Source organism: Hermetia illucens, chromosome 6 (assembly GCF_905115235.1).
Source record: "Hermetia illucens chromosome 6, iHerIll2.2.curated.20191125, whole genome shotgun sequence".
NCBI lineage: Eukaryota > Metazoa > Arthropoda > Insecta > Diptera > Stratiomyidae > Hermetia > Hermetia illucens.
In genome coordinates, this window is record NC_051854.1 from 35036808 (window position 1) to 35054807 (window position 18000).

At 40.5% G+C, this 18000-nt stretch overlaps 1 protein-coding gene across 9 annotated transcripts in view; it reads right to left on the reverse strand.

Moving 5' to 3' along the window:
- The window catches only part of LOC119658869 (ATP-dependent 6-phosphofructokinase), an 89460-nt gene extending 77598 nt beyond the window's left edge, over positions 1 to 11862 (reverse strand). For 3 of the 9 annotated variants that reach the window (XM_038066636.1, XM_038066634.1, XM_038066635.1), the window contains exon 1: positions 11293 to 11861. In XM_038066636.1, coding sequence (XP_037922564.1) covers positions 11293 to 11448 — 156 coding nt within the window. In that variant the 5' untranslated portion in view covers positions 11449 to 11861. Of the gene's footprint in view, positions 1 to 11292 lie in introns of all 9 variants that reach the window. The other 6 variants (XM_038066639.1, XM_038066637.1, XM_038066638.1 and 3 more) reach the window with 3 other exon arrangements.
- Positions 11863 to 18000: the final 6138 nt, after the last annotated feature.

Here is an 18000-nt window from a genome sequence, read left to right on the forward strand (position 1 = left end):
ATAATCTTGTACAGTAAGAGCTTTGACCCTATGGTGAGACGTTTCGAGCGAAAGTCTTTATAAGCTGAAATAGGCTCTGTTGGCTGACAACAACCGTGCGCGGATTTCATTATCGTAGTTGTTATCGGTTGTGATTTTCGACCCTAGATAGAGAGAAATTGTCAACGGTCTCAAAGTTGTATTCTCCAATCCTTCTTAGTGTTTGTGTTTGACCAGTGCGGTTTGATGTTGTTGGTTGATTCGTCTTCGGTGGTGACGTTGCCACCATATATTTTGTCTTGCCTTCATTGATGTGCAGCCCAATATCTCGCCCCAATGGCCGCCTGCTCGATCTGGATGAAGGCAGTTTGTATGTCTCGGGTGGTTCTTCCCATGATGTCGATATCGTCAGCATAGGCCAGTAGTTGAGTGGACTTGAAGAGGATCTTGCATTCACCTCAGCATCACGGATCACTTTCTCGAGGGCCAGGTTAAAGAGGACGCATGATAGCGCATCCCCTTGTCGTAGGCTGTTGTTGATGTCGAATGGTCTTGAGAGTGATCCTGCTGCTTTTATCTGACCTCGCACATTGGTCAGGGTCAGCCCAGTCAGTCTTATTAATTTCGCCGGGATACCGAATTCTCTCATGGCCGTGTACAGTTTTACCCTGGCTATGCTGCCATAGGCGGCTTTAAAGTCAATAAACAGATGGTGCAACTGTTGTCCATATTCCAACAGTTTTCGAGGAAGTCGCCATAGACAATCTGCTAACTTGTCCACGGCTTTCATTAAAACGGCAGGCAATAAACGGATTCTCATTGTCTCCATTTATATTAGGTGCCAATCTAAAAATAAGGAACTGGGCCATGACTTAAAAGTCGTGAGCGATCTCCAGTTGAAATCTAATTACCTTGTCTTACCTATCTTGTAATAAATACGGAATATAAATCATTACTCTCCCGGATTAACTGTCTCAGTACGCTAACCGGTGGTATGGTGGTGTCCTTTCGAATTGACCCGCAAACTTGCAGTCATTAAGCCTGGAGTTAATATGTTCCAAAATATCAACAGGCTAACGGGGCACTACAAAGCCCGCAACTTTGTTTTAACCCAAAACAAAAGGTGAGTCTGCAGTGATGTTGAGAAAGCAAAAACACTTGGGGAATTCTTCGAGCGGCAGCTCAACGCAACACCTCCGAACCCACTGCTATTACCCATAACCTTAACGGTAAAAAGTCAGCAGGCCCAAATGGAATTACGAATTTCGTCTTAAAAAATCTTCCAGTAGCCTCCATTAAGTTCCTGCTTGCGGTTTTTAATAACTGCATTAGTAAGGGCTACTTCCCATCCACCTGGAAAATAGCCATTCGGAAAAGAGGTGCCTCCTGTGAACCTGGTAACTTCAGACCCGTTTTAATTCTATCTAACCTGGGGAAGCTTTTTGAGAGAGCATGGACCGTAGGGCTGGTCCAACACTGCAATCTTAACAACATTATTCCAGACCATCAGTTCGGTTTCTGTGCTAAACACGGAACACAGCACGGCCTGAGCTACCTCCACGATACTGTGGCCAGCAGACTTAACGTCAATAATAAATCCACGGTAGCTCGCGCTCTGGATTTAGAAAAGGCCTTTGATTCCGCCTGGATAAACGGGCTAATCTACAAACTGATCAAATACGAATTCCCAATCCCGACGATCAGACTTGCTATCAGTTTCTTCGAGGATAGACATTTTTACGTCAGTGTTGGAAATGGGATTTCCGATCTGTTGCCGGTTACTTCTGGAGTGCACCAGGGGTTCATTTCTGATCCTACTTTATACAACATTTTCACTGCTGATGTTCCCTTTCCTGACGTCCGTACAGACGACACACTCGTCTACTCCTCCAATTTTCGACCAGACAAGGCAGTTAGCGATATAGAGGATTACTTGGTTGACCTCTGCTACTACTACCAAAGCTGGGGTATTAAAATTAACTCAACCAAGACACAAGTCTGCATCTTCAGGAAGAAATCTAGATACTTAGGATCTAGATCCATACACAGGAAGGTTAAACGCCTGAAACTGGAAATACAATAGTAAGAGGGTCGAAATCGATCAAATATCTAGGAATCAATTTCAACGAATTTCTAAGATTTAACAATAATGTTAAACTCGCCATTGGCAAAGCAAATGGTGCATTGGGCAAGATCTACTTTCTTCTTCGCAAAAAAGTGAGTCTAAGCACCAAAACTATGCTGATCCTATATAAGACTCTCATCAGGCCTATCATATGCTACGGAGCCCCGTCGTGGATCACTTGCTCTTCGAACGCCATGGATAAATGCATGTCTTTCAAACGCTGTGTATTAAGACATTGCAGTGGATTGTCTTAGAATTGGAAGACTAAGAAGTGCGGCAGGAACGCCATAGTATACCGGCGAGCAAATATAGACCCCATTAGAGCATATATCCTCAACATTACCGAGTGGTATTTCAATAAACTCGAAGATCACTGCATGAGCAGGGCAAAACAATCCCACTAACGACTTTCCTTAGGCCGTGCCAGATTCTGAACCCTGACCTAAAACCAATAATGCTGTCCCTCTTCAACACACCTTGCCTGGTAGGAGTGCAAAGGGGCTAAGCACTATATGAATATTAAGTGCTATTGTATATAGTAGAATTAACTATTTTTGCAAGTAGATATAAGTAGTAATAAGGTAGATGTAAGTAAGTAAAATAAAACCTTCCCGCGTCATTAGTGCGGACGCAGTATTGAAAATAGGTTAAGTAATGTTTTAATAATATACAAAGCCAAGGAACGTTGTAAATTACAGTTTGTTTTTACACGATAAAGTTAATTACAGAGAAAGTCGGGTAGGCCAAACAATGTATAGCCACCCATTGTAATAATTTTAAGCTAGCTAAGCTAATTCTAAGCTACTTGTAAGCAAAATGTATTAGATGTCAGGCACTATTTGGAAATAAATAAAATGAAAAAAAAATGAGTCTAGATATCGAACTTGTAACATCACTCCTTGAGGTGTTTGAAAGATATTTGAAAATATAAATTTAAACTAAAAAATATTTATTTTCATTTAGTCAGAAAGAACTTTAATGGCCATATTCGAATAGGTTATGGGCCCAGTACACGCTGTGAATTAGTGTTGGTTTTGAAAAATGATTCTGAACTCAATAAACAATAAAGAAGGGCAGTGAAGAATTATGATAATTGAAAAATTGGGAATCATGAAATGTGCCAGTGGTAAAAATATTAAAGCCTTTGATAGTGAAAAATTCTTACCTTTTTAACCAAACTAAATGATATTCAAGTTTTAGAGAGTGAAGTTCCGAGAGAAATAACCGAATAGTGGAAAACTAGAATACTTAAGTGATTCCTTTTTGAGTTTTGCGAAAGAAGAAAATACAGCAAAACAAATAATAAGAAATTTGGATGCAAAATATGAAAGAGAAACCGTGACAGCCAAATCGACTTTAAGAAAGAAGTTTTTATCTTTAAAACTGCAGGGTGATAGATACTTACTTCACTAATTTTGACGATATAAATCGTGATATGTTGGCGGCTGGTGGTGAATTAGATGAAACTGATAAAGTTGCATATTTGCTGTTGTCGTTACCCAATTCATATGATGCAACAGAAACATTATCAGACGATAGCTTAAGTTTGGCTTTTATTAAGACACGTTGTACGAACCAAGACGCGTGTGCAGACGTCCAGGTCCTTGGGGTGTTAGCCTTCGTCGAAGAATGACGGGATGGTGGGGATGATTCTAATTCGGCCACGGCGTCCCGGAGCGAACGAAAAAGCCCAGTGGTAGAAAGGGCTGACCTGGTATCGAACCCAGGATCGCTGGGGAGTCTCAAGTTCTCCTCGTATACTAGCTCGGCGGAGCTGGGGACAAACACTTCACGATGGGCTGTATATAGGCAAAGTAGAACAAAGGGCAGGACTTGCGGCCTTCAGTATCCTACGCCAGCGTTCTAGCATACCATTGGATTGAGGGTGGTAAGCAGTCGTCCAATGGCGTTTGAAGCCTAGGAGTTTGCCTAACTCGGAGAACAGGATAGACTCGAACTGCATTCTCTGGTCAGTAATGACTTCGGCTAGAACTCTAAAGCGTGGGATCAATTCTTGGCAAAGGGCTTCAGTGCACGATTGTGCCGAATTGTCGGCCAGAGGTATTGCTTAAGACCACCGCGTGAACCTCTCGATGATTGTGAGGCAATACTTGTTTGGCAGGCGGCCAATGATGTCGATGTGGACCGTGCGAAAACGCTTTGTAAACCGAGGGAATGCACCTACTTCTTTCCGTACGTGCTTGGTGATTTTGCACTTTTGGCAGGCGGTGCATCGTCTGGCACAGGAGTTAACATCTTAATTCATTGAGAGCCAGAAATATTGTCTAATGAGTAGCTGATCGCTAGATCGTGTACTGCATGGAACACTTCCTTGCGAAAAGTGGCTGGAACATATGACCTAGGTCCTTTTCCAAGTTCTTGCAGAGTCTTTAGGAGGTTGATTCGAAAAGGGGAAATACCCGTAATTTGTATTTTGGGTTGTCTCTGAGGCTCTGAAGAACTGGATCATCTTTCTGTGCTTCAGCGAATGCCGAAAAATCGACCATGCCATGGATTTTGACATTTGAAATGCGTGACAAAGTGTCTGCGACTAGAAGAAAACTGACTATGAAGTCCAGGTGCCGAAGTTGGCGGGGGGACGCTTCGTAGGGCTTCTGCTTAGAAGCGAAAGTAAGAAGCTTGTGGTCCATGAACACTGCGAACGGCCTGGCTTCTAGGGAATATCGTAAGTATTTGATTGCCATGTACGCAGCTTATAGCTCCCGATCATCGGTGCTGCAGTTCTGTTGAGTTGTATTCAATTTCATGGAAATGAAGCTGAACGGTTCAATTTTTGGTCAAGGGCAGCATCTACTGCGATGTCTGAGGCATCGACGAATATGACAAACTGTGCATCTGGCCGAAGAAATGCCAGGAGCGTAGCGTTTGTCAGCTATCGTTTGGTTAGCTCAAATGCCTGAACGGCCTCTTTGGACCATGCAACCACGCATGAGTCTTTCGTCTTAGGTTCAGACATTTAGGCGTTGAGGATCGCTTGGTGCTGTGTGGCTTTGCGCAAGAAACGATGATAGAAGTTGAATAAGCTCAAAAACATTCGCATATCCTTGACTATGAAGTCTGTCATGACATGAAACTTGTCTGGATCCGAGTGGATTCCATCAGGGGCAATCGTGTCGCCTAAAAACTTTACCTACTTTTGAAGGAATTTGCATTTTTCAACGTTAAGTACAAGACCAGCATCAAGGAGACGTTCCAAATGCTCAGACTCAGAGGATGAGGCAACCAAAACATCATCTACGTACACGAAACAAAAGTTAAGGTTTCGCAGGACAGAGTGGATGAACTTCTGAAAACCTGCGCTGCATTGCACAGATCAAAAGGCATCCGTGTGAACTCGAAGAGTCCTTCAATTTCCAGAATGCCTTCTGGAGCTACAGGGATATGATGGTACGCCTTGGCTAAGCCCAAGGTGGTAACAAAACGGTAGTTAGCGAGGTTGTGCGCAAAGTCATGGATGAGTGGAATGGGGTAGCGGTGTGGATTGATCTGAGCATTCAAACGTTTGTAATTGCCACATGGTCTCCATTCGCCTTTGGGCTTCCGGACCATGTGTAGTGGAGAAGACGAGGGTATGCACATACCCTGCTTTAAAACTGGGTCGAATTCTTTCTTATAAACGCGAGTTTCTGTTGTGATAATGGACGCACCTTCGAGAAGATATGTAGTTTGAGTTGTTGCAGAGTCAGTTTGTGATTCCGTGATATATCGAGAACTGGGACGTCTGCCCCGATATCAACCAGGTAATGGTACTTGCTTAAAGGATAAATATTGTTAGGCGACGCGGAGCAGTGTTCTGGGTAGTCGCGAGGGTGGCCATCGTCTGCTGAAGCTCTGGCATCTCGTGGATTTTGTCAGCTGTGTTCACTAACACCTCCAAAGATCCGGAGTCCACATAGGCCAAGATGGCCTGGGTTCTTTCCGGGAGTCGCTGTAACACCAGCACCTTATACCCAACAGCTTCATCTCACGCAGCAGTTCGCTCATGGAAGGGTCTGATTTTGGCGACCAGTCCAGTCGATACCCGCGATCGCGAATTGCACCTCCAATTGGCGGAATCAGGGCTGTGGGTTACGTCGCCAAAACGGTGGCAGCCGTGCCGAAGGCACTTACCGCGCTGTTATCATACGACATTGCAAATTGCCAATAGCTCCTAAAAAATCAGCTAATACGGATATCATACCGATTACAAACCACTAAATTCAGCTGCTGTTGAGAAGTATCGATTCAATTCATGAATCAAGTCTGCTTTTAGTTTGTTTTTCTGTAACTTCGATCTGTCATCTGAATCTCTGAATTTCACTTTTGGTCGCAAAATCATTAACACCGTCAGGCCAATTCCAATTTGAAAGTAAGTGGCGAATGTGGATGTCTTGAATTGAGAGGACCGCAACTGATTTTGCAAACATGGTCCATTTTTGTATCGCTCTTTTTCGCCGACCACACCAGACCCGCAAGTTTTATCAACAAGTCAGCAGCAGAAGCCTTATACAATTCAACGCTCATCCTGCGAGACAAAGAAGGAAATCTGATTGCCGACAGAATGGGCATATTGGAGCAATCGGATGTGGATGGAGTATTTTGATGAACTACGAGTTGGAGGTCCCACCAACTGAAGACGACGGGCATATCCTGCCACCACTAAGTATTGAAGGAACAGTCCGTGCAATCTACCGGTTTAAAAACATAAGTCACCAGGAGCCGATGGAATTACAACCAAATTGGTTAAATATGAAAGCGACCAAATACACCAAGCAGTTCATCAACTAATGCTCAAGGCGCCTGACAGCGAATGAATCCCTGACGACTGACGAGGTATTATCTGTCCCATACATAAAAAGGGAGATATCACGCAGTGCAGTGATTATACGTTGTCTAGTACCTTTTATTAGATATTTTTCACTATCTTGCTAGGTCGGATAGCCTCATACGCCCAGAAGATCATTGGCCCATACCAAAGAGCCTTTACACGAAAGCGATGGAAAACGGCAGCAATATAGCCAACAGCATAGGCAGAGTAAAAGTGTACACGGCCATAAGAGAATTCGGTATCTCAGCGAAATTGATAAGGCTAACTACGCTGACCCTGCCCAATTTGCGAGGCCAGATAAAAGCAGAAGGATCACTCTCGAGGCCATTCAACATCAACAACGGTCTAAGACAAAGGAACACCCTATCATGCGTTCTCTTTAACCTGGCCCTCAAGAAAGTGATCCGTGATGCTGAGGTAAATGCAAGAGATACGATCCTCTTTAAGTCCACCCAACTACTGGCCTATGCTGACGATATCGACATCATGGGAAGGACGCCCCGAGACGTCCAAACGGCCTTCATCCAGATCGAGCACGCGGCGCGAGATCTTGGGCTGCACATCAATGAAGGCAAGACAAAGTGTATGGTGGCAACGTCAGCACCAAAAACGTGAAGAATAAAGATAGGAGACTACAACCGTTGATAATTTCTCCTATCTAGGGTCGAAAATCACAACCGATAACAGCTACGATGATGAAGTTCGCGCACGGTTGTTGGCAGCCAACAGAGCCTATTTCAGCTTACAAAAACTGTTCCACTCGAAACGTCTCACCATAGAGTCAAAACTCTTACTATACAAGACAACGATCTTGCCAGTCCTCATGTATTTCTCGGAAACTTGGATTCTTGACAAGAAAAATTGCGAACTCTTAGCTGCGTTCGAGAGAAGAATCCTCTGAAGAATTTTTGGCCCCTTACATGAGGATGGACGATTCCGTAGCCTACATAACGACGAAATCTATGAGCAATACCGTGACCGTCAAGTTGTGGACAAAATCCGGCTCAATATATTACGGTGGGCGGGTCACTTAATCCGTATGGATGAGGATGATCCAGCCCGGAAAGTCTATAAGGGCAATATCTATGGTAGAAAAAGAAGACGAGGCAGACCCTGAGGTAGTTCAGGATGCCAGACAACTTTTAGAGATATCGAATTGATGAACCTCGGCGCAAAACCTGGGTGTCTGGAGTTTCTTACTAAGGCAGCCGTAGACCGGATACCGGTTGTTGCGTCGTTGGTGATGATGATACCAGTTGGCTCAGCTATAAATGAGTCAAATCAGTGTAATTATCTCAGGCGAGCGCAGTGCTAACCACATTGCATCCTACACTATGCTGGAATGTACCGTAACGGTCTTGAATGCTCTAACACACTTCAAGGACTTGATCCAATTGGATTGTTGCGCCAAAGATTATTTTTAATATTGTTAGATACCAAGGTACGCCGCTCATCCGCAGAATCCTGGAATGCAGCAACGCAATGTTAAATGTGCACGCTGAGCTCCACAGCTGGATTTCGTAAGTCCATATTGGCATTATGACGACTTGTGGAGTAAGCGTATGTAGTCCGAGTCGCAGCATACAGTTTTTGTTTAGAAGGCAATACATATTTTTTGTTCTCAGCATTGCCTTCGTCTCAATATGTTTTTTCCATGTTGGTCGTACCCAGGTACAAACCGAGACACTTTACTTCATTGTGTTGAGGGTTACATCACGAATTGAGGCTTTAGCGCAGTTTTGCCAATTTATGGTGAAAGCGACATGATAGCACACGTGAATTTTCCACTTTGTAACCCATTTCTCAATTCACCTTAGGTGAATTTGTATGGATTTTGATGCAAGTTGAGGATCGGTGTGGATACTTAAAATGGCAGTATCATCTGCAAACGTTGAAGTTATCAGACTGGGATAAGTTAAGTTACTGCCTTGGGGGCTCCAGCTCCAGCAGACTTATAGGTCCGTATGATGCATCCGGAGTTTGATCTTTCCGCATTTAGGAATCTTGAAATTTCAAAACGCCTTTGTCTATTTCCCCTTTGGTTTTCAAGGGAGTGATGATTTGCAGATGAGTGCTTATATACTTACGGAAATTCAACCAGTTCGGTAATTTGGTTGTTAATTTGCAACTTGTACCGCTCGCAAGTGTTACATATTGCGCGAGTAGCCATATTGGTCAACCGCTCATAGCATGACTCGGTCATTAGCAACTCTCGCCTAACATTACCAAAGTCAATCAGGTCGAGATTTTTCTTCGATCTGCTAGCCATATGAGACGATGTTAAGTCTAGTGTCTCGAGTTAGAACATACCACAACTGACTTCTCGGGAGTGATCAGTCTGAATCACCAATAAATGTGCTTAGCATTATTATCCCCAGCGGCAAGAAACCTGTTCTCCAGTATGTAAAACAATTCTGTTAGTCTGGAGGACAATAGATCGAGGTGATGGTTACCACGCTAACATATTAATCGAATTGAAGTTGCTTTTGCTGCTTTTTACCTTCTATAACTTTGTTATAAATAGTTGGATTGCTTTCAAACTCAAATTTTGTACTTCTAGAATGAACTTTATTTGAGCTATTATGCTCTCGGATGTATTTTGAGGCCTAAACTTTGTATAGGTGCAGTACTGTGATTTTTTCAGATATTTCGACCAGATAGGTTCTGAGAACGATACCTATTTCGCTTTTTGAGGCACACATGTTGAATCCTCACTGCCCTGCGTTCCATTTAATGTTAGAAATAAGATCATTTTCGAAAAATACCAATTGAGCCCTTCCATTTGATATCGCAGCATCCTGCTTTGGCATATATGGGGTTGTGGCACGTGGAGCGGTTTACAGGCCACATATTCTCACCAAATTTCGTGATGATAGCTCCAGCCGTTTCGAAGTAAATTCCGTATTGCAGATAGGCATCGAATCGATTTTGTTTCACACAAAACCTTAAAAATCAAGAAATTCTTCTATTGTAATTATTGCAAAGTAATGTACATTTAACATTTTAGGTTACGTCGACTAAATCCTTCACTAACCAAGTCTTGTGTGCTAGTGATGATTCTTTTGAAAACTTCATAAATTAGCGTTAATAGTTAGCCTTCCCACTATATTTATATTACCATAGACTAGAAGGCGTAACAGAAGGAAAACAAATCGGAAACCCGAAGTTCGACGCTTCGACTGTGAAAGATATTGTTTATTTCTTATGTAAGTATATTTGTATGCACATTTATATCATTTGTACGTAGCCCGTAATGTACTATATATGTATATTTCGCCTGTCAGACTGCTCAGTTTAGTGTGATATTGATATTTAATACATATTTTGGGTTGCAGTAAATTTACATAGAAGATAACTTTGCCGTAATTTTATCAGTAAGAGTACCATGATCAAGCTTGGAGATATCATGTTCCACACTAGTCTATACTACTAAAGTGACTCTATAATAAACTTAGGGGGAGTTCCTAGCCAATTTTCCAAAAATAGTACAGCGGAAACTCGCAACATGTAAATATAAGCCAACTAGTCTTCCGCCATCAAAAGAAACTCCAAAAAGTTAACTTTCTCGTTCTTTATTTAATTTGATTTTTTTTTTCGATTGTCACTATGTAAATGTTCACAAGAAACAATAAAGCATTAATACACTCGACATTAAATGTTATGAAATATGTGCTTACATGCTTGTAAAAACATGGATATTGTTTTTGTTTGACAAAAAGAAAAATGTTCTTCTTAAACAACTAGAACAAGGCGTTTCGGTCAATTGGTTAGCAATGAGGTTCAATGTTTCTAATGCGGCAATTTTCAAAGGCATATAGAGGACAAATATACGAATTATATTAACATCTTTAAAAAGTTGATAATTCATAAAAGTTGAAGGTCTAAAAACAAACGGATTAATTTTCCTAAATCTCTACTGCAACATACTATTATTAACTTAATTTGAGTAGATATCGATTTGGAGAAAATTTTTTTTGGAACACTGTATCAAGGCCACATTCGTTAGTTTTTCAGATTTTTTTCGGTTGGGTAGTTTCTGAGAATGGGACTGGGAAACAAATTACCACTTTTCAGTCCCTGCAATCCCTGCCTTTCCGACAAATGCCAAAACCAAGTCGGTCAAATTCGTGTCAATCGGTTAAGCCGCGTCTCAAGGTGCGTATGAGACAGGCGGTTATTGAACCGATTTTAATGTTTGTAAAACAAAACCTCAAAAACGAGGTTTTTGGGATTTAGCGAATAAAGACCGATGATGTTTTCCGAAATTAATTTCATGCGTGCAGGGACGATGGACTAACCGCCTTCGAATGAACACACTCGAAACATGTCCTGCGAAATTTAAAAAAAAAATAGAACTCACCTTACATCCTAAATAAATGCCCATACGAACTACTGCACGTACAGCTGCATTCATTCCTTGCGAATCACCTCCGCTTGTAAGAACAGCCAGTCCCTTTCCCTTATGCGATCCTCGTTCGATAAACCTTTGTTTGTATTCTACGCCCTTCGTCGACATTTTGACAAAATAAATTTCCTTGGAATTCAACTTCTTTATGGATTTCCACGTAGGGCTTTCTTTAAAAAGTTTCAGTGACAACTAAGCTAAAAGGAATTTCTTTGAGAATTAGCAGTAATAACCAATGTACTTTGGGAAAATCAAGGCACAATTTTGCCCAAGAACCAGTAAAACCGTTTCAAACACTAAGTCTCACTTCAACGCATGAAAGTAGGGACTGTTAAGATTCGGGCAGCAACTAATGGATATTCGAGTGAAACGCGCGTGATAAAGTCACAGTTTAATCCAGGAAAAGTACTTTTGATAAAAGGTTGGAGCAGAATCACCCCTCGATTACCTACACAATTTCGCTTGAAATACAAGAACCCAAGGTGACACACTATGCCACTTCAAGGTGACCTTTATGGGTTTCCATCATGAAATTTCACCACCACTATCTTCTCAGCTGATTTTGACATTTCATTCCACTAAATTACCACTGCCATATTTGAGCTAAAGCTAACATATAATTGCCGCAGAAGACGTACTTATTTAACATTTTTGTGTAAAAGGTGTTTCAAAACAATCGACAAACAGTATACTAGGTTATTCCTCATACAATTCTAAGCAAAAAATATAATCTGTTTTCGATTTTTTAACCCTTTAGCTGTTGCAGACATTTTCATTTCATTTTAAAAAAAAGTTCGACTTAATATGTTAAAATCCCAATAACTCAAAAACTATAATAGGGTATTGAAATAAACCCTAAATTGTAACTAAGGGTTCACTTCAAAATATGAATCCTTTTGTGTAAATAAAGTGGACAAGCTGGAAGAAATAAATTTTTAAACACAAAAATTATGTTTTTCTCTCCCAAAATTTTTCTTGAATTTAAACCTACGCAATGTACTAATTTTCTTTCAAAAATTGATTTTCCTTCTATCCTAATAGAAGTATGCTAAGAATATTTTATTGTAAATATCCAACTAGTAACAGTTTCACACCTGTAAAAAGAAGCCAAAGAATTTATAAACAAGTCGGAATACTAGAGCTGGAGCTTCGAGTATAAAGGTTTTGTGTTCATCTTATGTACGAAACTTTCTACGCACATTTTTCCAATCGTATATGGCTAAAAAATCAAAACATTACTTCATATTTGTTTCAAGTAACATATATATTACAGACGTAGATATTATGCTCACGCAAAACAAACAAGCATTGCCTATTACTGAATACTATACTTATACAGGCTGGTATATTAACTGATCGTATACATATTTCAGATTTACTTCGTGCGCAAAGCATACTTATACACATATACAGTAAGTATATTGAATACCGCACGTTTAATGTACAAATAAACCCATCTGAATTGGGCATTACCCCAAAGCTTCATTAGAATTTATCTATAAATACATACATATGCTTGTCTCGAGTAATTGATATATTAATGATTAAAAAACTAAACCGAAATTTTTCTTTGCGACCCCCATTTATGTGTCCGGATAGCTCAGTGGTTAGAGCACTAGGCTGTCATACGGAAGGTCGCGGTTCAAATCTCACTGGTGGCAGTGGAATTTGCATCGTGATTTAACGTCGGATACCAGTCGACTCAGCTGTGAATGAGTACCTGAGTCAAATCAGGGTAATAATCTCGGGCGAGCGCAATGCTGACCACATTGCCTCCTAGTGTACCGTTACGGTCTTGAATGAAGTGCTCTAACACACTTCAAGGCCCTGATCCAATATGGATTGTTGCGCCAACGATTATTATTATTATTAAAAAACTAAACCGAAATTTTTCTTTGCGACCCCCATTTATACGCCTACTTTGTTGTGGTATTAATAATAATAATAATAATAATAATCGTTGGCGCAACAATCCATATTGGATCAGGGCCTTGAAGTGTGTTAGAGCACTTTATTCAAGACCATAACGGTACGCTAGGAGGCAATGCGGTCGCATTGCGCTCGCCCAAGATTATTACCCTGATTTGACTCAGGTACTCATTCACAGCTAAGTCGACTGGGATCCGACGTCAAATCACGATACAAATTAGTGTTAGTGCCAGTGAGATTTGAACAGTGACCTTACGTACGATAGCTTTGTGCTCTAACCGATCAGCTATCCGGAAACGGATTTGTTGTGGTATTGCCGAATTAATACGCTAGGATAACGTCATATACGTTTCAGAGTGGATGAAATTAATACAACTTTGTTAGTAGGAGTTGAATTTCCTTCAAACTCAAAGTTATGCCTTATGTTATCCATTATGCCAATGCCATATTTTATACTTCTAGCATGAACTTGAGGGAGGTTTCCGGCAAAATTTCTAAAATATGCTATTATACTATTATTAACTTTATTTCTGCAGGATTCGGAATGGGATGTATTAGTAAGTTTATTTAAGTTTCATATAAGCTCACCAAATTGATTTTTGCGGAGTTCTGTCTCACTTTAAATATGCACATTCTGACTCCTTACTGGCAGACTTTACAATTCACATCAACACTAATCAGATTCGGAAAGTACTAATCGAGACGTTTCATTTGATACCCTACTTGACTACATTCGATCAAAAAAATGTTTACATCCCTTCTTTGTATGTAAACAGCCCCTATAAACCCCACGAAAATTTATGTTACTGTATGCGCGGGCTTTCATAGTTCCAATGTGTCCATCAAATTTCATTCGGATCGGTTTAGCCGTTTTGGAGAAAAGTGCATGTGACAGACAGAGACTGACCCATAAAGGCCTATCCACCGATTATCATATTCTTCATTAAGAAGGTATGTAACGTCTCTAAATTTATGTGGAAGGGCCTCATTCTAGTCAAATCTTCTTCTTCCGGTTCCTTCTACCAATTATTATATTATTATAATGACCTCCAAAAAAGGATTTATTCCTTTTGCCTGTCAATCAGTTTGGAAGAATAAAGGCCCTGTAAGTTGGTCTCCAATAATTCCAGCCCGAGTTTTAAAATCCATCGGATTTGATAATTTGCTTCACGATTCATTCATTCATTGAATTTAGAATTTTTTCTAATTGCCTCTGGCATTCAATCGCAAAAGTTTTTTGGCTTGAATAAACTCTCTTATGTTTTATTGTTCAAATTGCTTTGGAATTATGCTTATTTGAGCTTACGATGATTTTAGTAAGTAAAAGTTATATTTAGAATGGTAGCCGATTTAACGGTATTTTTTTCTACTAATTTAACTTTTTGAACTGCTCTTACGAACCCTTGGTAATAAACCCAATTACACTGAAGTGTTATTTGGTGTCTTTAAATGAATCAAAGTTAGCAAAAAAAAAAATTTGGATTACCTAACAGTTATGAAAGCTTTCCACTTATTTCATATCCTTGTGTTCAAATATTTGGGGTATTTTTTCAATGACTGGGTTTCCATTTAACCTATTATAACTACCACCAGCTAAGATCCTATTTCAAAATCCCGGGTGTCATAGTTTTCGAGTTATTGTGATTTTAGTATCTTTAATGTCAAGTTTTTATTTTAAAAAATCAAAATCCCTGGGGCAGCTAAAGGGTCAAGAAATCGAAAAAAAATGACTTTACATCAGTAATCACCTTGGACCGCACAAACGAGTCGGGTTGTTTTGAAACACCAGGTATATCCATATAACACAAAGTACACGAACATTTTTATAAAAAAACAAGTCGGAATACCGGAAGCTCGCGCTTCGGGTATAAAGGTTTTGTGTTCATCTTATCTAAGAAATTTCAAAGTACATTTTTCTATCCGTATACAGCTACAAAATTACGAGGCATATGTACATATTACAGCCATAGATATTGCGCTCACCCTAAACAAACAAACTGCCTATTTCCGAATATTGTACATTCATATGCACGTATATAAATTGAACGTACCCATATTTCCGATTTACTTCTTATATTTATCTGAATTAGGCACTACCTGCAAAGTCCATTAGCACGCATATACTATATACCTACATACACACATGTCTCGTTGGAATAATTGATATTCATATACGAATGACTAAAAAACTAAAACAAAATAATCCTTTTCCACCCAATTCATACAAACTTACTTCGTTGTGGTATTGGTATTAATGAATTGATATGTGATGATGACGTCATGCAGGTTGTAGAGTGCACGAAATTCGCAAAACATGGTAAAGTTTTACCCCCTATAACTTTGTTAATAATAGTTTGATTTTCGTCAAACTTGACCAAATTGGGCATTACGTTCTTTGTTGTACGCATGCCAAATTTTGTAGTTCTAGGATGAACATAAGGGGGGTGCCGGGTAAATTTCTAAAATGTGGAAATATAATATTATTAACTTTATTTGTGCGATTTTCTTCAGATTTTTCGGTTGGATAGGTTCTGAGAACGAGACCTGTTACACTTTTTGGGGGTCATATTTTGAGCCCTCACTCCCCTATATTTCACCCAATATCAAATATTGAACCAGTTACGAAAAGTACTAATTGAGGCCTTTCATTAGATACCCCACATGGCTACATTCTGTGAAAAAAATTTTGCACCCTCCTTTCACATGTATGGGGAGCCCCCCTTAAACTTAATACAAAATGGCGTCAGTTGCTGCATGTAAAGGGAACAGCAGATCACATACTCCTACCAATTTCGTGACAATCGGTCCAGCCGTTTCCGAATAAATCGGCTGTGCCAGGCAGACAGACTGACGGACAGCCATCGAATCGATTCTAATAAGGTTTTGTTTCACACAAAACCTTAAAAATTGTAAATATTTTCCTATAATTTCTATTAAAAAATAAGCTAAATATTTAGGGCAGCGACTTTTGCGAAAAATCGGTTGCAACTTAGAAATAACGGCGTCCTAGTTGATGGCGCGGGGATAGAGCGTCAGCCTCTCAATCTCACTGCTCCGATTTCGAATCCTACTCGGCATGGGTGACTGTGTTTTTCTTATGTTTGCCTCGCGTTGTGTATGATGATACTGAAACTGAAGCACAGTCTGAAGGCCCAAACACAATTACGATGCGTACGGAATGCGGACGAGAGAAGTTGTGGACCGCACTACGTCCACAGTAGATCTACTATAGGCAGTACCCTTACAAAAATGACCCCACTTGCAAATGTGCTTGCAGAAGCTTATCTGTACACATCAGAGACGCTAAACCACAGTTAGATACTAGACAGCTACCTCACTCCCCCTTGCTCCTCAAGGGGGGAAATCAGTGTGAGTACACACGATTTCAAATTGTTTTGCTCTTGAGCATGAGCGAGATGTACCGGAAACCCGATCAGCTGTGTTTGACATACCGCCCGCACTTGCCAATGTATTGGTGAGATTGGCAAGTTTTTGCTTATGTATAAGTGAATACGTGAAACAACTTTTTGCTATATGGGTGAGCACGCCGTAGTACCAGAATAGCAAAAGCTCACCGATCTCTCTCTTACCAATGCGATTTGACAAAGATTATGCCTTTTCCTTGTTTAGCGTCTCTGATGTGTACAGATAAGCTTCTCCAAGCACATTTGCAAGTGGGGTCATTTTTGTAAGGGTACTGCCTATAGTAGATCTACTGTGCGCTAAACAAGGAAAAGGCATAATCTTCGTCAAATCGTATTGGTAAGAGAGAGATCGGTGAGCTTTTGCTCACAGTAGATCTACTATAGGCAGTACCCTTACAAAAATGACCCCACTTGCAAATGTGTTTGCAGAAGCTTATCTGTACACATCAGAGACGCTAAACAAGGAAAAGGCATAATCTTCGTCAAATCGTATTGGTAAGAGAGAGATCGGTGAGCTTTGAGATGTGTACTGTGAGATTCTGGTACTACAGCGTGCTCACCCATATAGCAAAAAGTTGTTTCACGTATTCACTTATACATAAGCAAAAACTTGCCAATCTCACCAATACATTGGCAAGTCCGGGCGGTATGTCAAACACAGTTGATCGGGTTTTCGGTACATCTCGCTCGTATTCAAGGGCAAAACAATTTGAAATCGTGTGTACTCGCACTGATTTCCCCCCTTGAGGGGCAAGGGGGAGTGAGGGAGCTGTCTAGTATCTAACTGTGCTTTTGCTATTCTGGTAATACGGCGTGCTCACCCATATAGCAAAAAGTTGTTTCACGTATTCACTTATACATAAGCAAAAACTTGCCAACCTCACCAATACATTGGCAAGTGCGGGCGGTATGTCAAACACAGCTGATCGGGTTTCCGGTACATCTCGCTCATGCTCAAGAGCAAAACAATTTGAAATCGTGTGTACTCGCACTGATTTCCCCCCTTGAGGGGCAAGGGGGGAGTGAGGTAGCTGTCTAGTATCTAACTGTGACTACGTCGATAAGGTCCCGTTCTGATGACAGATTACATCCATTTCCAATATGGCTGCGCTTCTAATTTTCGCCTGTTACTTTTGAATATAAATAATTTGATTGAATTCGATTTGGAAACTGTGGAACGCACTATTTGTGTTGCAAGTGCTAGTCCCATCGCTTCCATTCATAATAAATGAATTTAAGCCGGGGGTATGTGCACTATTAGTGGCATTTCATTTTATGATTTCGATAACATAAGGAATGGCCGCAGGTC